Source organism: Trichechus manatus, unplaced genomic scaffold (assembly GCF_000243295.1).
Source record: "Trichechus manatus latirostris isolate Lorelei unplaced genomic scaffold, TriManLat1.0 scaffold00074, whole genome shotgun sequence".
Classification (NCBI taxonomy): Eukaryota; Metazoa; Chordata; class Mammalia; order Sirenia; family Trichechidae; genus Trichechus; species Trichechus manatus.
In genome coordinates this window covers 8,261,477-8,285,680 of record NW_004444010.1, presented here as the reverse complement: position 1 = coordinate 8,285,680, position 24,204 = coordinate 8,261,477, and the positions used below count along the sequence as shown (strand labels likewise).

Genomic DNA, 24,204 nt, shown 5'->3' with positions numbered 1-24,204 from the left:
ATTCCAAAAGCCTAGTTCAAAGTCTTCCTTCAGCTTGCCGGTCAGAATTAATCCTTCTTCCACATTTTCACAGCACACTGTCTCTCTTTTTAATATTACTTTCCGTGTATTTACTTACCACAGATTAAGATTCTTGAGGGCAAACACGCTGCAGCAAGGAACATGGTTATTAAAAGAAAAAAAGCCAAATGGAACAACAGAGACATCCAAAACAGCATAACTGCCATTAAATTATCACTGGGAAAAATGAAAGCATTCCCTTGTGATCCTCATAAACTGTCTTATCTCTCTCTGTAATATCCTAGTATGGGAGAGGTAAGGGTATTTGTGAAAACTCCTAAAACCACAATGCAAAATTATGTACGTACAACTATGAGTACTTTCATCAGATTCTAAAGATGTGTATGATTCAAGAAGTTAAGGCTATGTAGTCATACATCATAGGATATTAAAGTTAATCAATGTTATATTCCAAGCATTTAGAAGTCAACTTTAAAAACACATTACTAGTTATGTAAGTTCTACTGAGGAAAAAAATCACAGAGATTAAAGCTAAATAAAACGTTTGATGGAATCATAAGGAAAAGAAGCTATACTCATGGGTCTATGGATTTCCAGGACTATAAGTAGTTACAGACATAATTTTTTAAAGTACAGACATTCAACAAAGAGTTCTGGTCAGAAGTTTAATGTGTATTTCAACCTAAAACATACAGAGGTAACAATTTGTGATAAAATCTGTCTCAGTGATAGTTTTCTCACTGAAAAAGGCTTTCTTCAACAATGTTTAGAAGTCTGCACCAAAAAGTACCATATAAGTTATTCTAAAACAAGGTTTTATAATATATCCAAATACTAAATATTCTCCTGAGTGCAACATTAAGATATTTATTATTTCTAATGCTAGTGGGAAAAATGACCTAACAAAACCTCCTAATCCAATTACATAATCCAAACCATCAATGCATCTTACTTAATGTGCAGGCTTAACAAAATATATATATGCATATTTGAATAAATTACTTACATGTCAAAATATAAAATCCAAATTTGTATTAATTGTACCTAAACAAGAAATTAAGCTTCCCAAATGTCAGCCGAAACACCGTAAATAATATTTTCTTATAGTATAATAAAACATAACAAACCCATTGCCATCAAGTCGATTATGACTCATAGTGACTCTACAGGGCAGAACAGAACTGCCCCAGTTTCCAAGGCCATAAATCTTTACAGAAGCAGACTGCCAACATCTTTCTCCCGCAGAGCAGCTGGTGGGTTTCAACTGCCAATCTTTCAGTTAGCAGCCAAAACTTAACCACTGCACCACCAGGGCTCCTTACAATAAAATATAATGCAGAATATTTCAACATGTTAATATCAAATCTAAGAATAGGCTGTTGGAAGGTATTCTGCTTGGTTGTTATCTGTCAAATAAAGTAGTGATTGTTCTAAAAGTAACAATAAAAAATTCCAAGTTTGGGAAAGTAACCTCTTAATACTAATGAGCTAACACAAATGCTTCCCATCTGCCTTTTCTTAAGCAATAACAAAACTCAAGAAAAGGATCCTTCTCAATCTAATCTCTTAAGCCTTTACAAACATTCTTCCTATGCCAAATGTTGGAAATCAATAAATAAAAACACATTCAGAAGCAGCTCTGTGAGGCAATTATTTCTAACCAACCTATCTACCTACCCAAGCTGTCAAACCAATTTAGTTATTTCTGACTAGCCCTAAAAAGTAAAACAGGGAAAAACTGGCATTTGAAAAAACGACAAACTCACTACCCCAAAAAAGTCTACTCTACACTGAGTTATAACAGATTTAGCTTTGCACCAAACAGCCATGAAAGCCAAAATTCTCATTCTACTACTCAAAAGGCCTGCAGATTAAAGAAAGACAAAGATACTTGCCTCTGTTTCCCAAACTCCTCCCAGAGGCAAATCCGCTTCTCATGAAATGATCTCTTCGAGGCCCATCATCCATTTCTAAAGCAAATAACATTTTGAAGTAAGTCAAAAACAAGTATCTCTGTGGTTTGTAATCCTTTTCAATGTGCCACAGGTGGCAAAGGGGGAATCCCACATAGCAATAAGAAAAACAGGCTATGAATATGAACAGGTAGTTCTCTAAAAGAAAAATAAATGGAGACTAAATCTTACTCATAATGAAAGAAATTGGAAATCAAAACAAGGAGACAGCATTTTTCAACCACATGAATGATTAGAAAATAGTTTCAAGTTTGCTAATATCCAGAACAGTCAAGGATATAGGGAAACAAGCACAAACCAAACACTGTTATTGAAACTACAGACTGGTTCAATGTTGATCCTAATTTAAAATACATATACTTTTTGAAAGTACACTAGTATAAATTTATCCCCTGGATATGCTCACACAGTAACACAGATATAAGAATTTTTCATAAACATTGTTTATAATAGCAAAAAACTGATCACAGGAAAATATACTATCGTCATTCATGTAATACTGTGTACTTCAAATTCACTGAAACATATAGCACTCAAAATTAAATTGACATTCTTCAACAACAGATTGAGTGTTTATAAGAAATGATCATACAGAAAATCACAAAGCATATTTAGTAAGTAATGTAAAAATTAGTTATCATATTCACAAAATTCTCTAATCACAATCAGTCAAATTAGAAGTTACGACATAAAAACTATATTCGCTTACATTTGGAAATACATTTTTTTAAAACACTTCTAAATAACCCACAACTCAAAGAAAAAAAATCACAATGGGATGTTTTAAAATACTTAGAATTATATAATAAAAATGTAACTGATCAGTATTTAAACTCATGCTAGAAAATAAGAATCTAAAATTCAGCCATCTCAATTAGTAAGAATGTTAGAAAAAGAACAAAATAAATTCTATAAATGTAAAAGAGAAAATAAAAAGCAGACTAAAATTGAAAACAAACATAGAAGGCCTCAACAAAGCCAAAACTGGTTTTTTGAAAAGATCAACGAAGAGTCGCTAGAAAAAAAAATTGTTCTATAACTCTTAGTCATCTAGTGCTGCTATAACAAATACCACAAGCGGATGGCTTTAACAAAGAGAAATTTATTCTCTCACAGTCTAGTAGGCTAGAAGTCCAAATTCAGGGCACAGTTCCAGGGGAAGGCTTTCTCTGTTGGCTCTGGAGGAAGGTCCTTGTCATCAATCTTCCCCTGGTCTATGAGCTTCTCCATGCAGGGACCCCGGGTCCAAAGGACACGCTCTGCTCCCAGCGTTGCTTTTTTGGTGGTATGAGGTCCCCCCTCTCTGCTGGCTTCCCTTTCCTTTCATCTCTGGTAAGATAGAAGGTGATGCAGGCCACACCCCAGGGAAACTTCCTTTACATTGGATCAGGGATGTGACCTGAGCAAGGGTGTTAAAATCCCACCCTAATCCTCTTTAACATAATCTAATCTTGCCTCTTTAACCACAGGCAGAGATTAGGATTTACAACACACAGGAAAATTACATCACAAAACGGAGGACAACCACACAAATCTGGGAATCATGGCCTAACCAAGCTGACACATATTTCTGGGGGACACAATTCAATCCATAACAATAACCTTTAAAGAAATGGAATCACTACTTAAATCTCTGTAGGAGGCCCAGATACAATGTTACAGGTTGAGTCCTACCAAACTCTCAAAGAACAAATCATCTCAATGTTATACAACTCTTCCAGGAAATAGGAAGAGGAATTATTCCCCAACTCATTCCACAAGGCAAACAGAACCTTGATATGACAAGGACAGAAGAATGTTATAAACCTCTTTTACTCATAGATGCAAAACAATTATTAGCAAATATATAACCCAACAGTATGTAGAACAGATAAGACATTATGATCAAGATGGGTTTATCCCAGTATGCAAGGATATTTTAACATTAGAAAATCTAGAAAAGATAATTGACAACATTAACAAATTAAAAGGGAAAAAAACTAATTATCTCCACGGATAAAAGCATGTGACACAATCCATCACCTATTCATGATTTAAAAACATATACTTGGCAAACCAGGAAGAGAAGGGATGTTCATGGCAGCTTTGTCTACAACAAGCAAAGCAGGAAATGACTCAAATATCCACCAAGAGGAGAATAAAAATATGTGGTCTATTCACACAATGGAGTACTATACAGCAATGATTATAAACTAACTACAACTACTGACAACATGGACAAGCCACATTTCAAGTGTTCAACAGTCAAATGTAGCTTGTAGCTACCATACTGGACAGTGTAGATGAGAATACTTCCATCACTGCAGAAAGTTCTAATGAACAGCACTGTTCTAAGATATGCACACCCACTCCTCACTTATCGACTATCTTGTTATCTTTATGACAATAGCAAAAAATCTACTATTCGACTATTCTGCGCATTAACGTACATCTGGCAGTAATGGACACTGAGATGTGACAAGAAAGTAATGCTGGCTGTGATGGTTAAGTCTGTGTCAGCTTGGCTGGGCCACGATTCTCAGTGGCTTGATAGCTATATAATGATGTAATATGGCAGCTATCCTACTGTGATCTGGGGTAGTCAATCTCCATTTCTGCAACATGCGGATTTCTGCGTAATGACCTGGTCTTTGGAACCTAACCATGTCAGTAAGTGAGTGAGGAGTCAGTGTATTTCCTAAGCCATGAAACAGGAGCATCAATGATAAAGGAAATAAGGTGCTCACTCATGTTTCCATCCTGAATCAGTATGTAAAGCTGACCTGAGGGCAGTAGTACCCAAATATGTAAGAAAGTAACCTTGAATGATAAGCTCTGGAAGAGCCAAAAGCTGTTGTTTTAGGATGAAGAAACAGATGAAAATACCCTTAACTCATTAATTGAAGTTTCTGTAAATGTATCCCAAGATTTCCCCTATTTTTCAATATTTATATTATTTAGTCACTATGTTTTTCTCCCTCATCTCCTATAATTTCATGTAACTCTCTTCTAACTCATTTTGTACTCAGAACCCACGTGATATATGTTCAATTGGTTGCTATGATATCTAGATCCACACTTCTCCCAACTTCTGTGACAAGAATGCAACTGCTAAGACAGTGGGCTAAAAATTAATATTATCATAGAAATAAGTGTGGAGGATTGGGCATGATTTCATAAGTGTGAAATTCTGTATTCTGAAACCTCCTTCACATCAAGCAGAATTAATTAAATTTGTGCTAGCTATCTTGTACCATGCTTATTAGAAAAGAAAGGGCACTTACAGAGGATAAATGTTTTCTTAGAAATATAGATGCTTACACGGGAAGTCAGCACAACTGGACCAAAGTAAAAGCTACGAAGTTTCCTGAACACATCCAAACACTTTGAGGGACAGAGTAGCTGAGGCTGGGGCCTGGGAACCATAGTTTCAGGGACATCTAGGTCAATTGGCATAACAGTTTATTAAGAAAATGCTCTTCATCCCACTTTGGTGAGTGGCCTGTGGGGTCTTGAAAGCTTGCAAGTGGCCATCTAAGATGCATCAATTGGTCCCAACTCATTTAGAGCAAAGGAGAATGAACACCAAAGACACAAGGAAAATATGAGCCCAAGAGACAAAAGGGCCACATAAACCAGAGACTCCACCAGCCTGAGACCAGAAGAACTAGATGGTACCTGGCTACCACCAATGACTGCCCTGACAGGGAACACAACAGAGAGTCCTGGACAGAGCAGAAGAAAAATGCAGAAAAGAATTCAAATTCACATAAAAAGATCAGACTTAATGGTCTGACAGAGACTAGAGGAACCCCCAAAACTATAGCCCCAAGACAATCTGTTAACCCAGAACTGAAACCATTCCTAAAGCCCAGTCTTCAGACAAAGATCAGAGAGGACTATAAAACAAAAAATAATACTCCTGAGGAGTGTGCTTCTTTCTTAAGTTCAATCAGATACATGAGACCAAATGGGCAGCTCCTGTCGGTGGCAGGATGAGAAGGCCGGGAGGGAAAGGAACTGGCTGAATGGACACAGGGAACCAAGGATATAAAGGGGGAATGTGCTGTCACATTGTGGGGACTGCAACTAATGTCACAAAACAATACGTGTATTAATTTTTATATAAGAAATTAACGAGCTGTAAACTTTCACCTAAAGCACAATAAAAAAAAATCTTTTTTAATCAGCATGTGAAAAAAAGAAATACAGATACTTAACTAAAATGCCTATGACCATAACTGGAATTTAGCATGAAAAAAATTATAGGGTGATATTCTTACATGATTTTGTTTATATATTTTAATAAATTGTCGACCATGTCTGGAGAAGATTTCTTTCTCCAACAATTTTAGGACTGTTTGACCAAATAAAATAGAAAGACTAGAGCAGATCTAAATTAAACAACACAAATCATAGTGTCCTTTAGGAAAAGCATTTTACACTGGTATACAGTTTTACTTTCTAAAAAAGGACTTTAACATACATTACATCATTTGATCCTTATCCTTATAACCTTCCTGCTGTGAGTCAGGGTAGGTGTTGTAAAGTTTGTTTTTAGAAAAGATTAAACTAAGTGACATGCCCGAGATACATAACCTATAAGTACTAGACCTAGTATACAGGATTTCTATCTCAAAACTGCTAAATGATACCCATTCCAAAAACAATTTAAAACATCTCAACTAATAGCAGACATGCAAAAAAAAGTAACATCCAAAAAAGACTCAACTAGTCAGAGATAGTCACCAAACCCCATTGCCATCGAGCCAATTTCGACTCATAGTGACCCTATAGGACAGAGCAGAACTGCCCCCACAGGGTTTCCAAGGAGTGGGTGGTGGATTCAAACTGCCAACCTTTTGATCAGCAGCCATAGCTCTTAACCACTGCACCATCAGGGCTCCAGAGACAGTAACAGCTTAAGTAAAATTAGCTGAAAACTAAAACAAGTGGTCAAATGCAAGACAGCTAATTGTTATCAGATGTATACAAGAAAAATACAATTAATTTAGTACCAATAGGTATCAGGCACTACACTAGGCCTTTTCCAGTATTAGCTAGCTTATTTAACCATTACAAACTTATGAGGTATTATCCTTATTTTAAAAAGGAGAAAACAAATAGTTTAGAAAAGCTAGGCAACCTTCCCAAAGTTATTCATCCAGTATGAAGATTGAGTTTCAATCTGAACCCAGTTATCAGATTAAAAACCCTATTTATTTACACCCCCTACAGTAATTGTATCAGAAATACCTTACCATACCTAGATGGTGAGTCAGAGAATAAAGTTAAAAATAATCTGGGAAAGACCTCATTAGCTATTCCAACTTGAAAAATAAAACACAGGACAGTTACAATTACTTTCAAAGAAACAGGAACCAACACGCAAGTTTTAAAAAGCTCAAGACAGTCGAAAAATCATGGTCCAAAAACAGAAGGTTCTAAGTAAGAATAAAGGAGCCCTGGTGGTACAGCGGTTAAGCACTCAGCTGCTAACTGAAATGCTACGGTTCGAACCTACCAGCCACTCCATGGGAGACGGATCTGGCAGTCTGCTTCTGTAAAGATTACAGCTTTGGAAACTCTATGGAGCAGTTCTACTCTGTCCTATAGGGTTACTATGAGTTGAAATCCACTCCACGGCAATGGGTTTGGTTTTTTGTTATTGTTGTTTTGATGGCGCAGTGATTAGCACTCAGCTGCTAATGGAAAGGTTGGCAGTTCACACCCACCAGCTGCTTTGGGGGGAAAAGATCTGGAAGTCTGCTTCTGTAAAAATTACAGCCTTGGAAACCCTATGGAGCAGTTCTAACCCTGTCCTATAGCGTCACTATGAGTCAGAATCAACTTGATAGCAGCAGGTTTGATTTTACAGTTAAGTAAGAATTAACTCATCTTGCCTTCTTTGCTATTAGCACCCAATCCAGAAAAAAATAAACAATTTTTTTCATTTAATTTTAAACTTCACAGTAGTTTCAGGGATCATTGCTCTCACTTCATGAATGTAATGATCTGCTGTCATTTATGTAGATCAATTCCTCTCATAATACTAGCAACAAAAATACCAATACGGAAGTCCATAACACTAATAAATAATAGAGTACAGTTACTTTTCTTGAATACTCTGCAACTCACCAAAAATACCAAAGGAAATAAAAATATAGAAAACTCCATTTACCTGGCCACAAAGAACATTTCCTACATTTAATCGTATTTGGACCAAATCCAAGGAGGAGGCTCAGAGTTTGAACAAGAGCAAAAAAAATTCACGTACTCAACCACTAAGCAAAAGAACCAAGAGCTATGAAACTTCAGTGTGAGCACTAGGCCTCTGTAATCTTCCAGTGGTCTGCTTATCCCGACATAATAGAGACAATAAGGAAAGAGAGACTCATCAGATTTAGTGGCAAAGAGTTCTGAAAGAATATGTCAGTACTTTTGGTTGCAAGCTGCAATGACTTTCAATCTCCATCATCCCAAGTTGCTGAAAAACTGAACATTTGTAAATCATCAACATCCAGTCTTCAAACTAGAGATCTAAGAGTACAATTACAACAATAATGTGCATATAAATTACCTCGGGATCTTGTCAAAATGTTGATTCTGATGCAGTAGTTCTAGGGTAGGGCCTGAGACTACATTGGAACAAATTTCCAGGTGATGCCAATGCTATTGGTCTGCAAACCACAATCTAGTAGTAAGATTTTTATGTCTGCCCCAAAGAAAATTTACTAGAAAACATTTACAGCAGAATTATTCTAATAGGCAAATACTGGAAACTACTCAAACGTCCATCAATATAACCTATAGTACATTCATATAGCGGAATGCTATACATCCATGAATAATCTGCAACTGCTTCTAACAACATGGAGAGAAGCTCAACACAAGAGAACATAACATATGATTTCATTTACACGATTCCCATCTGTAGGGAAAACTGATCTATGCTGTTAGAAATAAAAATAGTAGTTACAACTGGGCAGAGGAGTAGTGCTTGGAAGGAAGACAAAGAAGAGCTTCTAGGGTGCTCTGTTTCGTGATCTGGGTGCTGGTTAAAAGGATGTGTTCACAGTTTATGAAAATTCAACAAGTTTTCCTTTTTTGTTTTTTATTTTCTTCATTTAATTTTTTTGATTTTTTTTTTCCCTTTTTTTTCATTTTAGGGTTTAAAAAAAAAAAAAAAGGAAGAAGAACCTGGCCTTGACTAGACAGTTCTGTGGATAGATACTACTAAATTTGTAAGAAACAGGTCATTTGTATGCTCCAGAGCTTCTTAGAAAAAAGCTTGAAACTAAAATCAAATGAAGACAACACAAGAAAAGGAAACTTCGGGTCAATATTACTTAAGAATATTAATTCAAAAGTGCTAAAGAAAACATCAAATTTCATCCAACACTGTAATAAAACAGCTATGTAGGGCTTATCCTAGGAACACAAACTTAGTTCAACTTAAAAAAACAACCATTTATTTCACTACATTCATACATTTAAAGGAAAAAATATAGAAATCAGTAATTCAAAAAAAAAATTTGATAACATTTAACTGCCATTCCTGAACGACACTAATATTCAAGTAGAAATGGAAAGCAACTTCGCTGCCTGATAAAGATGTATCAAAAGCCTATAGCAAACATCATACTTCATTTTATTCTGGAGCACACCCATTGAAGTGAGGTAAAGCCTACACACTTATTATTTCTACTACTATTTACTTAACTGTAGATTTTGTCCAATGCCAAGCAAAAAGTATCTAGAAATGGATAGTGGTGATGGTTGCATAACATAGTAAACATAATTAATGTCACTGAATTGTACATATAAAATGGCTGAAATGCTAAATGTTTTCTTATATATATTTTACCACAATAAAATATGTGTGTGGTATGTATTTTTAAGTAAAAAAAATTATACAACAGATGAAATTTTCACCACTCATCAACAGCGAAGGACAGAATGCTCAGAAGATAGTGCTGGGAAAACTGAGTTACTATATGGAAAAAATAAATTGGGACTTCTATTTCACACTATATTAAAAAGGATGGATTCAGATAAAGACTAAATGTAAATAAAGGTAAAACTCTAAAGAAGATAATATATAAAGTTAGTTTTTGACATGGAGAAGGGAAAGACCTTAACTAAAACTCCAAAAGCCAATCAGGAAGCAAAAAGAAAACAGTTTAATGACTTTAGAATTAAATTTTTTGATCAATGAGGCAGGTCATGGGCAAAGTTGACAGAGAACAGCATGGAAGAAGATATTTTCAATGTCCAAATCAGAAAAGAGATTAAAATACAGACTGTAAGAGGAATGCGTGTTAATCAACAAGAGAAAAGAGAGTTAGTTGAAAAATGGACTAAATGTGTGAACAGGCAACTTACAGAGGTAAAAACCCAAAAAAGATGACAAGTGTATTAAAAAAGTTGAGCTCATAAGTAGATAAATGCATATTAAAACAGTGAGATTTTACTTTATACCCAAAACCAAAACCTGTTGCTGTCAAGTCGATTCCAACTCATAGCGACCCTATAGGACAGAGTAAAACTGCCCCATAGGGTTTTCAAGGAGCACCTGGTGGATTCGAACTGCCAACCTTTTGGTTAGCAGACGTAGCTCTTAACCACTACGACACCAGGGTTTCCGCTTATACCCAATAAACTGGCTAAAATTAAAAGACTGAATGTCAGATGTTAGTAGTCATGTGGGGATTTAGGAACTTTATAGGAGCACAGACTGGTATAATTATTCTGGAGAGCAATTTTGAAATATTTATTGAAATTAAGTACAAATATACCCCATGACCGTGTAATTCCACTCCTGAGTCCATTACCCAAAGAAATTCTCATTCTGGCCCATAAGAGAATATGTACAAGAATGCTCATCCTTGTGGTGGAGGGGTATAAGATAATCTGAGTGTTCATCACTGAGGGAGTAGATAAACTTTGGTGACAAACTGTACGAAATACATGCAGTACTTAGATATAATAAAATCAATTATCAATAGGAATGTATCTGAAACAGTGATGGGGGAGGGGAAAAAAAGAATGAGATCTTTAACAAAATAACTGTCATGGATTGAATTGTGTCCCCTGAAAATATCTGTCAACTTGGCTGGGTCATGATTCCCAGTATTGTATAACTATGTACCATTTTGTAACCTGATGTGATTCCTTTTGTGTTATAAATTCAATCACTATGATATAATAAGATGGTGTCATGGATTGAATAGTGTCCCCCAAAAATATCTGTCAAGTTGGCTGGATCATGACTCCCGGTATTGTATAACTGTATGATTGTGTAAGCTGATGTGATTTCCTTATGTGTTGAAAATTCAATCACTATGATCTAATAAGATGGATTAGCGGCAGTTATAATGATGAGGTATACAAGACTGGATAGTGTCTTAAGCCAATCTTTCTTGAGATATAAAACAGAGAAGTGAGCAGAGACACATGGAACCTCACACCACCAAGAAAGGAGTGCTGGGAGCAAAGCGCGTCCTTTGGACCTGAGGTTCCTGCACAGAGAAGCTCCCAGACCAAGGGAAGACTGATGACACAGACCTTCCTCCAGGGCCAACAGCGAAAGCGTTCCCCTGGAGCTGACGCCCTGAAGTTGGACTTGTAGCCTACTGGACTGTGAGAGAATAAACCTCTCTTTGTTAAAGCCATCCACTTGTGCTATTTCTGTTACAGCACCACTAGATGACTAAAACAATAACATACTTATAAATTAAAAATATGAAACAACACACATTTTAAAAAACACACACACACACACACACACACACACACACAAAAGAATGCTCAGCCAACACAATACTGAAAAGAACAAAGCTGAAGGACTGACATTATCCAACCTCAAGACTTACTATAAAGCTACAGTGATAAAGACAGTGTGGTACTGGTGAAGGAACAGACCGACAGATGAGAGGTAAAGAACAGAGAGTCCCGAAATAGACCCACACAAATAAATATAACTGATCTTTGGCAAAGGAGTAAAGGCAATTAAATGAAGAAATGACAGTCTTTTCAACAAATATGCTGGAACAATTGGGCATCTACATACAAAAAATTAAATCTACGCACAGGTATTACATCTTTCACAAAAATTAACTCACAAGGAATTATAGACCCAAATGTAAGACACAAAACTATACAAACTTCCAGAAGATAACATAGTAGAAAATCTAGATGAACTTGGGTTTGGTGATAATTTTTTAGATACAGCACCAAAAACAGTATCCATAAAAGAAAAAATTGATAAGGTGGATGTCTTAGTTGTCTAGTGCTGCTGTACCAGAAATAGCACAAGTGGATGGCTTTAACAAAGAGGAATTTATTCTGTCACAGTCCAGTAGGCTACAAGTCCAAATTCAAGGCATCAGCTCTAGGGGAAGGCTTCCTCTCTCTGTCAGCTCTGGAGGAAGGTCCTTATCATCAATCTCTCCCCAAACTAGAAGCTTCTCTGTGCAGAGACCCCAGGTCCAAAGGATGTGCTATGCTCCTGGTGTTTCTCTCTTGGTGGTATGAGGTCCCCATGTGTCTCTGCTGGCTTCTCTCTTTTGTATCTCAAAAGAGATTGGCTTAAGACACAATCTAATCTTGTAGATCTCATCAACATAACTGCCACGAATCCATCTCATTAACATCACAGTTATAGGATTTACAACCCATAGGAAAATCATATCAGATGACAGACAAATGGAGGATAACCACATAATACTGGGAATCATGGCCTAGCCAAATTGATACACGTATATTTCAAGGACACAATTCAATCCATGACAGTAGACTTCATTAAAGTTAAAAACTTGTGCTCTGCAAAGGACACTGTTAAGAGAACAAAAAGACAAGCCACAGATGAGATAAAAATATTGGCAAAAAACATTATCCGTTGAAGGACTTATATCTAAAATATACAGAGAACTCTTAAAATTCAACAGTAAGAAAACAATCCAATTATAAAGTGAGTAAAGCATCTGAACAGACACTTCACCAAACATACAGAAAACAAATAAGCATATGAAACAACACTCAACATAATATGTCATGAGGAATTTCAAAAAAAAAAAAGAAAAAAAAATGCAATACCACTACAAACCTATTAGAAAGGCTAAAATTCAAAACACTGGCAACACCAAATACTGGTTAAGGATGTCGAGCAGCAGGAACTCTGATTCACTGCTAATGGGAATGAAAAACGGTACAGCCACTCTGGAAGACAATCTGGCAATTTCTTACAAAGCTGGTGATCTGCTCCCATGAAGAGTACAGCCTAGAAACCCTATGGGGCAGTTCTACTCTGTCATACAGGTATGCTACGAGTTGGAAATGAATGGATGGCACACAATAACCAAGGAAAAAAAAACCAAACTCGTTGCCATTGAGTTGATTCCAACTCATAGTGACCCTATAAGGACAGAGTAGAACTGCCCCCATAGAGTTTCCAAGGGTAGGTTCAAACTGCTGACCTTTTGGTTAGCAGCCAAGCTCTTAAACACTACGTCACCAGGGTTCCACACACAGCCAACACCTCTTAAATACAAAAAGACAGGCAAGGATCCTCTTTGAAAAAAGCCAACCATACAAAAGACATAGACTAAAACACACAATAAAAAAATGTAACAATAAAGGAGGTGTGGTGGTGGTTCAGTGGTAGAATTCTAGCCTTTCACGCAGGAGACCTGGGTTCGATTTTGCAGCCAATGCATCTCATGTCCAACCACCACCCATTGTCATCCATCAAAGCTTACGTGTTGCTGTAATGCTAAATAGGTTTCAGTGGAGCTTTCAGACTAAGACGATCTAGGAAGAAATGTCTGGCAAAACATTTCCAAAAGTCAGCCAATGAAAAGTCCATGGGTCACAAGAGTCAGATCCAGAACCGATCACAGGGATGGTGCAGGATCGGGCAGCGTTTCATTCTGTAGTGCATGGGGTTGTCATGAGTCAGGGGCCAACTCACTGGCAGCTAACAACAAAAAAGAACTTCTGAGGAAAAAGACAAGAGGACAGAAGAAATCTTCAAAATGAAATTATAATAATCCTCAGAGGAAAAATAGAAGAAAATTTCTCAGAAGTGAAAGATGTATGTTTCAGATTTAACAGGCCCACTAAGTGTCGTGTACAGTTAATGAAAAGTCCCACATCAAGTTACATAATCATAAAATTTTCAGAATACAGAAAATAAATTGAGAGCCTAAAAACTTAAAGAGTTTAGAAAAACAGTCACATACAAAGTACAGAGATCTCAGAATATCAAACTTCTGAACAGCATCACTGAAATTTCATACATAATGAAGCAATATAAAATTCTGGGGGGAAATTATTTCCAACCTTACCTTTAAACTATCAATAAAGAATGAAGGTAAAAACAATTGCAGTATCTCGAATTTGCTTCCTTTCTCAGGAAGCTGCAGAAAAATAGACTCCATCTAAGCAGGAGCAAGGGGGGGGCGGGAATCAAGACAGAAAAAGACATAAGATCCAGGTAAAATGGAACGTGACATGGGAAAGATGTGAAGGGAAATTCCTGGGGTAAGAGCATGGAAAGCAGCCAGTACATATCAGAGCAGGTGGACAGAAGATTCCAAGAAGAAGCATTTTTTAAAATAATGAAACTGATTGAGCCCCTTATGTGTTAGAAACTAACTGAACCAATATCTGTGTGTCTAGTAGAGAGATTGGGCATGAATTAGCAATAGAAATACAGAAGATCAAGTAAACAAAACAAGGTAATGATTAACTATAGCGAAGACAAAACAAGGGTGAATAATAAAGGCAATATAATTATATCACTGTCACGGATTGAATTATGTCCCCCAAAAAATGTGTGTATCAATTTGGCTGGGCCATTATTCCCAGAATTGTGTGGCTGGCCTCCATTTTGTGATTGTAATTTTATGTCAAAGAGGATTAAGGTGGGATTGTAATACCACCCTTACCGAGGTCACATCCCTGATCCAAAGTAAAGGGAGTTTCCCAGCGGTATGGCCTGCACCACCTTTTATCTCTCAAGAGATAAAAGGAAACAGAAGCAGGCAGAGAGTTGAGGACCTCATACCATCAAGAAAGCAGTGCTGGGAGCAGAGCGCGTGCTTTGGACTGGGGTCCCTGCGCCGAGAAGCTCCTAGTCCCGGGGAACACCAAAGAGAAGAAGGCTGACAGAGAGAAAAAGCCTTTCCCTGAAGCTGATGCCCTGAATTTGGACTTTTAGCCTACTTCAACTGTGAGGAAATAAATTTCTCTTTGTTAAAGCCATCCACCTGTGGTATTTCTGTGATAGCAGCACTAGATGACCAAGACAGAATTTGGTACTGGGAGCGGGGTGCTGCTCTAACAGATACGTAAAATGTGGAAGCGGTTTTGAAACTGTGAATGGATAGAGCAGTGGCAACAACAAAGGACCAGCAGCAGCAGAGAACCTGCAGTGACAGAGGAGTGGCAGTGGCAGAGAACCAACAGCAGCAGAACCAGGAGACTGGTGCCAGATTTTGTTGGAGCTGACCCATAGAGCGAGAGAGCTGAATGCCTGTAAGCAGGAGGCTTCCTGGTGGAGTGGGGTACCTCCGGGCACTTATCAGTGGAACTAGGCTTGCTGACCCACAGAGCAAGGGAGCTGAGTGCCTGTGTGCAGGAGGCTTCCTGGCGGAGTAAGGTGCTTCTGGTCACTTATCAGTGGAGATACCGAGTTTTGGAACACTTGCCCCAGCAGGGCAGATGCCAGCAGGAGGCCCAAGGGTCAAGAGGCCACAGGAACCAAAAGCAGAAGCTGAAGAGACAAGGAACACAAGAAGCCGAGATGCCTCAGTCCCAAAAGGTATGGCCATGACCTCAGCGGTTTCAAAGGGTGGAGCCATGGCCTCTGGTGCTTCTAAGGGTGGAGTCACCACTCCGATGGACTAGGAGAATGGCATGCCTGAAGCCGAAGGAGCAGAGCTGCTGTCCCAGTGGGCCTGGAAGGCGGAGCTGAAGCCCAGAGCCGAGGGGCTTCCACTCAGAATCTGAAGAGTGTGGCCAATACCTAGAGTCTGGAGGGCAGGGGCATTGTGTAAATTGTCTGAGAGAACAGAGGTTTACTTTCAAAGTCATGAGGGCTAATGTAATGTGTTCCGCTGATTTGCTTGGTGCCTGTTATCCCTTCTTTCCCACCAGTTTCTCCCGTTTGTAATGGAAATGTCTAGCTTGTGCCTGTTCTGCCACTCTACCTTTGGAAGCAGATAGCTTGTATTCTAGATTTCACAGATGAAAAGGAATTTTTGGATTTTGGACTTGGAGTTAAGACTTTTGCTATGATATGAGGGGGTGAATATGTTTTCCATGTTGCAAGGATGTGATTTTTTGGGGGCCAAAAGGTGGAATGTCATAGATTGAATTATGTCCCCCCAAAAATGTGTGTATCAATTTGGCTGCGCCATGATTCCCAGAATTGTGCGGTTGGCCTCCATTTTGTGATTATAATTTTATGTTAAAGAGGATTAGGGTGGGATTGTAACACCACCCTTACCCAGGTCACATCCCTGATCCAATGTAAACGGAGTTTCCCTGGGGTGTGGCCTGCACCACCTTTTATCTCTCAAGAGATGGAAGGGAAACAAGCAGAGAGCTGGGAACCTCATACCATCAAGAAAGCAGTGCTGGGAGCAGAGCGTGTCCTTTGGACGGTCCCTGCGCAGAGAAGCTCCTAGTCCAGGGGAACACTGAAGAGAGAAGGCTGACAGAGAGAAAAAGCCTTCCCCTGAAGCTGATGCCCTGAATTTGGACTTTTAGCCTACTTTTAACTGTGAGGAAATAAATCTCTCTTTGTTAAAGCCATCCACTTGTGGTATTTCTGTCATAGCAGCACTAGATGACTAAGACAATCACACACTGCTCAAATATGAATGATGTATGAACAACCATGATGGTATAAAAACTGAGTTTAGATTTTACGCAGAAAGTGTAATATTAGGAGAGTGGGAAAGGAAAAGTGTGAGTGGGTTTTGTGGGGAAAGGGGGAGGAGAGAAACTAAATACTGATTTTCCACACTAGGAGGTTAAGAGATGGGGGGTAAAAAGGGACTAAATGTTCTTCATGATAAGCTGTGTAGTTAGTATTTGACATTTTAAAACCAGACACATGAATTTTTTCACTTAATTTTGGAAAAAATTAGCTTATTCCAGTTGACTTAGAAAGGTTTCCATGAGTAGTAAGTAAAAGCAAGATGCAGTATAGTAAGATTCCATTTTTGTGAAATAGACAACAATGATAAACAAACACGTCTAAATAAAATTTTATGAGCACGAAAAGGGTATGAAAAGGGCAGGTTAGCAAAGGAAAAACAAGACGGATATTTATGATAAAAAAGATAATATGCCAACGGAATACAATTTTTTAGAAATATATATATTATATATATAAAAGAATAGTTGTAAAACCCATTGCCATCAAGTCAATTCCAACTCATAGTGAACCTAAAGGGCAAAACAGAACTGCCCTACAGGGTTTCCAAGGAGCAGCTGGTGGATTCCAACCGCCGACCTTTTGGTTAGCAGCTGAGCTCCTAACCACTGCACCACCAGGGTTTCAGGAATGTATGTAGACTTCTACAAAAATCAGTCACCAAACTGTCAGTGGTGGCTAACTCTGGGTGCCAAGGTTTCAGACGATTTTCTTCCTTTTTACCTCTGTATTTATTTATTTTGCAATAAGCATATTTAGCTATCAGCTTAGTAAATATTCATTGGTTTAGTATATATTAATTGGCCTGGTATATATTTCTGTAATAAGAAAACCTATTTTGATGAAAAAAATGTTTTTAACTAAATGACAGTGACAAAAAGTACTAGTTGTTCAGAAGAAGGTAAGCAGGAAGGTAAGCATAGTTTCCATTACCTATGGAGCCTGAACATTCACGTATCTAATGCTAAGATGCATCCTAGCTTTAATTGGTTATTTCAATCTCCCTGGATGGCAAAAATGGGTAGGCACTCAACCAACTGAACTGAAAGGTTGGCGGTTTGAACCCACCCAGAGGCTCCTCAGAAGAAAGGCCTGACAATCTGCTTCCAAAAGCTCACAGCCTTGAAACTCTATGGAGCACAGTTCTACTCTGCAACGCATGGGGTTATTATAACTAAGAATCAACTCAACGCAACTGGTCAGCTGGTTATTTCAATCTTCTTGAAGAGTCCACCAACAAAACAATGTTATACTTTTATATACAATGTACTATAACCCTTAGCTTTTTATTCTTTTACAAAAATTTACTTCTGTTTACACCTCACAGAACCAGGTTTCTTCTGATTACACAGTAATCTGTGAAAATAGATATATTAAGAAATACAGATTACTTTTATCCTTTTTTTCTGAATACTTCAAGTACACACACACACACACACACACACAGAAAGTTCAAATGGTGGAAGCAAACAGCCTTTGCTAGGGTTTCAGCAGGCAGCAATTTCAAGACCTTTTGTTTTAAAGATATCAATATTCGATATTAAACCAGTGCACGTAAATGTTTACAAACTATAAATGCATCTTGACAGCAGCAAAAGTATTTCTTAACTCTACTTTTGTCAAAAGAATTACCCTGAACTTAGGATGTAGAGGAGAACTACATTTGCCTCAATGCGATGAATTCTGACTCTCAAACTCCCCTTCACATTTTAGAAACTATCTCCCTTGACAGGTTTCTTCATTTTACGCCAGGCTTCAGTGAGCCAGCAGCTCCCTTGACTAGAAAATGTGTTACTTCATCCACTAATTTTAATGAGAGAAATGATAAAACTACCTAGTGCCACCAGGCCCTCCCTTGCACTAGTCAAACTTAGTAGTAGTAGAGCATTTCAGCCTTCTTTGGACTTTAACAAAGTGAAAGACTACTGCCATAAGTTCAACTTCCTAGCCCAAGTCCTACCACTTCCACTCATCTTCCCTTCCACATCAACTCTATACAAGTATTCCTGCAACGCAGGTGCAAACAACTAGGGGGGAGGCGTGGACTGGAGAAAGGATATAAACTCCTTTATCTTGACAATCATTTCTCTTATTCTCTAAAATCTTTTCTAAATTAGTTTTCTAATCCCAAAGAAACTCGTAATATACTGATGGTATGGCAGGTTTGGCTTAAACAGTTGTTATCCTGACAGGTCACCACCACTGCAACCTGTTTCAACAATCTTATAGTCCAATGCCCTACCTACTATCCCCTTATGTCAGGAATCCTGACAATTCCCTAGCAGCCTGGAAGTCAAATATGCAACTTCCAGGTTGGGCAAAGGTTTTACAGCAACCCACTAAATCAAGTAGTACAGTCTGTAGCACTATACTCTCTCCTCGCTCCTTTCTTCTAGTTAGCAGTTCCCCCATCCAAAAATATATGAATCCGAATAAATTTTTACTAGAAAATTTTAAAAAACACCCTTCTATCTAATAACAAGATGTCTACTAGTCTGCTCCTTATTCACTAGATGAAGCCCTTAACCTAAAAAGGGTTCCACCTTTTGGTCTTAACACATACCTGATGATGAAGCTGGAGTCCTGTTAAAAGTGTCTCCATTGGCTCCAGAAGAATACCTATCCTGTAACAAGAAGGAAGAAAAGACTAGTTTTTACTCGGAATAACAAAAATGTGTCATCTACTTCACCAATACTGAGAAAATTATAACAACTGGGCTTTGTTCAGTAGAAAACAATGGTAGACTGTAAGATGTTCTGGACCACTGGATGTTCCTTTACTAAATATTTCAAGACATTGTCACTTTATTAGTGATGTATGTATGTATACAATATTCATTATCACTTAAAAGAGCATCAGCAAATTACAGTGATGGGCCAAATCTAATGGGCCACCTGCTTTTATAAGTAAAGTTTTACTGCAACACAATCATGGTCATGCATTTAGGTATTGTCTATGGCTGCTTTTGCACTACAACAGCAAAGTTGAGTAGTTGTGACAGAGGCCTTATATCCTGAAAAGTCTAATTCTTACCTGGCCCTTTACAGAAAGTTTGCTGACCCATGGCTTAAAAGTTTGATCACTTAAATAATCTATGTACTTGCAAAGTATAATCAAATACTACTATTATAAAAATAAAATCTGACCAAAGTAATACACACAAGTTAATCAATGCTTGCCAATATAAAATATAGTTTGCAGAGTTCAGTATTTTACAGTATGCTCATCAATAATGCATAAAGTAGAGCACAGAACATTAGTGGGTAGCAAAGTTTCTACAGTAAAAGTACTACAAATTTATTTTAAAAACTTCCACTGTGTTTATATAAAGTGAAACAAATTAATGTATTCAGATTTTTAAAAGGAATTTACTCTAACAAAACTAACTTATGTATTAAAAACAATTTATACACACACATACTGCCACTGCACTACAGATCCAATAAAGTGATGTTTCGGCTATACTGTCAGAATATTCATGGTTAATTTCAATCAAAATTGTCACAGAATTAGATGAAGATTGTCTTTAATGCTCTCAAATATATTGACCGTTTCATTTTCCCTACTTTAGTCTCAAAAAAAAAATCTATTCACTGTTAATAAACGTGTTACTTTTGCAGTAGTGTAATATTTGTTGGAATAAGAAAATTCAACCAAGGTTGTTATAAAATCAAAAGCTTGATGCCAAATTAATCCTGGAACTCTCTAACATTTTTTGGAGTATCTCTGGATTATTGATAACTTGAGTAATTTTTTTTTCTCACTTCTAACTTCAAGCCCGTCCTTTTATTATCATTAATCCATTACTTTATTTCCTTTCATAGGGCTTCCTCTACTCAGGGCAAAACCTTCGGAATAGAGCTCCGAAATTCCCACACATGACAATCAGAATTCAGTAATTTAACGATGAAAGTTTATCTAAAACTTATACTTTAATCCACTGGCTGCATTAGAACAATCACAATAAGTTTAAGTCCCAAAGATGGAGAGAGTACACAAATGTACGCATCTTCAGGTAATACTTATTTTCTAAAATTTCTTTCACAAAAGATACAAAATGACTTTAAAAATCAGTTTTATAAAGCTCAAGAGTCATCAAACATTTTCTGAGTTATTATTAAGAACAGAAAGACAATAAACCAGTTGCTGTTGAGTTCATTACAACTCAACCCCATATGTGCCAGAGTAGCTCTGTAGTGCACAGGGTTTTCAAAAGCTGTTATTAGAAAGTAGAGTACTGTCCTCACAATCGTTGTTATGCTTGAGCCCATTGCTGCAGTCACTGTGTCAATCCATCTTATTAAGGGTTTTCCTCTTTTTTTGTGACCTTCTACTTTACCAAGCATGATGTCCTTCTCGAGGGAATGGTCCCTACTGATAACGTGTCCAAAGTACATGACACGAAGTCTTGCCATCCTCACTTCCACGGAGCATTCTGGCTGTGCTTCTTCCAAAACAAATCTGTTCGTTCTTCTGGCAGTCCATGGTATATTCAACATTCTTTGCCAACATGACAATTCACAGGCATCAATTCTTCTTTAGTCTTCCTTATTCATTGTCCAGCTTTCACATCCATATAAGGTGGTTAAAAATACCATGGCTTAGGTCAGGCACACTTGAGTCCTCAAAGTGACATCTTTGCTTTTGCCCAATGCAATACATTGTTTGATTTCTTTTCTTTTTCTTTAAATCATGCTTTAGGTGAAAGTTTACAGTGTGAATTAGTTTCTCATTAAAAAATTTATACATAAATTGTTTTGTGGCATTGGTTGCAATCCCTGCAATGTGTCAGCACTCTCCTCCTTTGCTTTATACCCCAGGATGTCCATGTCCATTCATCCAGTTTTCCTGTCTTCTTGTCTTTGCTTTCGGGCAGCTGTTGCCCATGTGGTCTTGCATCCTTGATTGAACTAAGGAGCATGTTCCTAACGTGTGTTATTGTTTTGTTTTATAGGTGTGTCTAATCTTTGGCTGAAAGGTGGACTTCAGGAGTGGCTTCAGTTTTGAGTTGGCAGGGTATCTGGGGGCCATAGTCTCAGGGGTTCCTCCAGTCTCTGCCAGACCAGTAAGTCTGGACTTTTTTCGTAAATGTGAATTTTGTTCTACATTTTTCTCCTGCTCTGTCTGGGACCCTCTATTATGATCCCTGTCAGAGCCGTCAGTGGTGACAGCCAGGCATAATCTAGTTCTTCTGGGCTCAGGTTGGAGGAGGCTGTGCTTCATGTGTTCCGTTAGTCCTTTGGACTAATACTTTCCTTGTATCTTTGGTTTTCTTCATTTTCCCTTCCTCCGGACAGGATGGGACCAACAGATGTATCTTAGATGACCGCTCACAAGCTTTTAAGACCCTAGACACTACTCATCAGAACAGAATGCAGAACGTTTTCTTTATGAACTATGTTATACCAACTGACCTAGATGTTCCCCAAGACCACGGTACCCAGTAATTCAGTCCCTCAAGGCGTCTGGATGTGTCTAGGAAGCTTCTATGACTTTGCCTTGGTCAAGCTCATCTGACTTCCCCTATATTTTGTGTTATCCTTCCCTTCACCAAAGTTAAAACTTGTCTACTATCTAGTTAGTGATTTCCCCTCCACACCCCTCCCCTCCCTCATAACCAGTAAAGAGTGTGGTTTTTTTTCTTTCTGTGTGTCACTTGATTTCTTGACTGCTGCTTCCATAGGCATTGATTGTGGATACAAGTAAAATGAAATCCTTGACAACTTCAGTATTTTCTCTGTTTATCATGATGATGCTTATTAGCCCTTGGGCTTTGGGTAATTGCTATGGTAAAAAGTTCCAATTTATGACTACCAAAGACAAAACAAACAGAACAGTGACCCAGTTTCCCCTATTTAAACTGAAACTCTGAAGACTTTTTTATTGCTTCTAGTGGCCAAACTACTATTAGGCAGACATAGCCTACAAAGGCTGGTTTTATAAGTGTAATAAAGCTGGAAAAGGGTAATGATATGCTCTTGCATTAAGGAGCTGAAAAACTTATTGTTAGATGATCCTCAGGCTGCAGAATTTAATTTCCCACATACTTACAAATTCCAAGGCAAGTTTTGAAATGTCATTAAAAAAAAAAATTTTTTTTCAGCAAGATTTGTTTCATCATAGAAATTTTTAACCTTTTTCCTTATCTTAAAAAAATTAACTTTGTATTCCCCATTAGCTATTGCATGACTTCTCTGCTCCCCTTAAAACATCTTGTCCATAGTTGCTTCCTCCAGTTTTTGTATCCCATTCTTCCCTTGTTATCATTAGGTGCCGTCGAGCTGATATTGACTACTAACAACCCAATGTAACAGAGTAGAACTGCCCCATATGGTTTCCTAAGCTATAAACTTTACAGAAGCAGATCGCCAGGTCTTTGTCCTCTGAAGCAGTTGGGTGGGTTCAAACTGCCAACCTTTCAGTTAGCAGCTGAGCAGCTAACCACTGTACCACAAGGACTCTTTATTCTTCCTTTAAGCACTCCAATCTAGCTTCTATCCCCACCTCTGTACTAAAAATGCTTTCTAAAATGAAGAAATTATATAATAAAATTACTATTTTTATGTCTCATTCTACCAGACCTCTCAGCAGCATATGAAATGACTACTTCCCTGCTCTTTACAACATTCTTCTCTTGCCTTAAGGGACACACGCTCCTCTGGATTTTTGGCCTCCTCAATATCCTTTGCGAGTTCCTCCTCTACTGGACCTCTAAATGTTGGAGTACCCCCAGGGTTCACAGCAGGGCTTTCTAAAGGTATTATGCTCTTTTCTCCACCTGACTTTACCCAATCTAATAGTTTTAAATCCCATTTCATGTGCAGATAATTCCCAAATTTATACATCCGGCCCTGAAACCTCTCTCTTAAGCAACGAATTCATATATCCTACTGACTGGCATCCTTATATGTCTTCATAAGCATCTCAAATTTAATACAGCAAATACAGAATTCTTGGTTTTTTTTCCCTCCCAAACCTGTTCATCTTCCACAGATTCCCCATTTCAATAAATGTCACCATCATCCATGTAGTTGCTTAAATTAAAAAAAATTCTAGCTATCACTCTTGATTTCTCTCTTTATTTTATTCCCCATATCCAGTCCATCAACTCCTATCAACTCCACATCACAACTACGTACTCCAAAATAAGGCCGTCCTCCTTCTTTTTTCACCCCTCCTTCTCTGACTTCATTTTCTACCATTCTTGTCCTATTTTACTGCTCTTCAGCCATACTGGAGTCCTGGTGGTGCAGTGGTTAAGAGCTATGGCTGCTAACCAAAAG

General features: G+C 37.8%; 1 protein-coding gene across 3 annotated transcripts in view; it reads right to left on the bottom strand.

Annotated features, from left to right (window-relative positions):
• The window catches only part of DDX4 (DEAD-box helicase 4), a 113,555-nt gene that overhangs the window by 79,157 nt on the left and 10,194 nt on the right, over positions 1–24,204 (bottom strand). For all 3 annotated transcript variants that reach the window (XM_004380473.2, XM_004380475.2, XM_004380474.1), the window contains exons 3-4: positions 19,484–19,544; positions 1,917–1,991 (exon numbers count right to left, since the gene is read on the bottom strand). In XM_004380473.2, the coding sequence (XP_004380530.1) occupies positions 1,917–1,991; positions 19,484–19,544 (136 nt within the window). The remainder of the gene's footprint in view (positions 1–1,916; positions 1,992–19,483; positions 19,545–24,204) is intronic.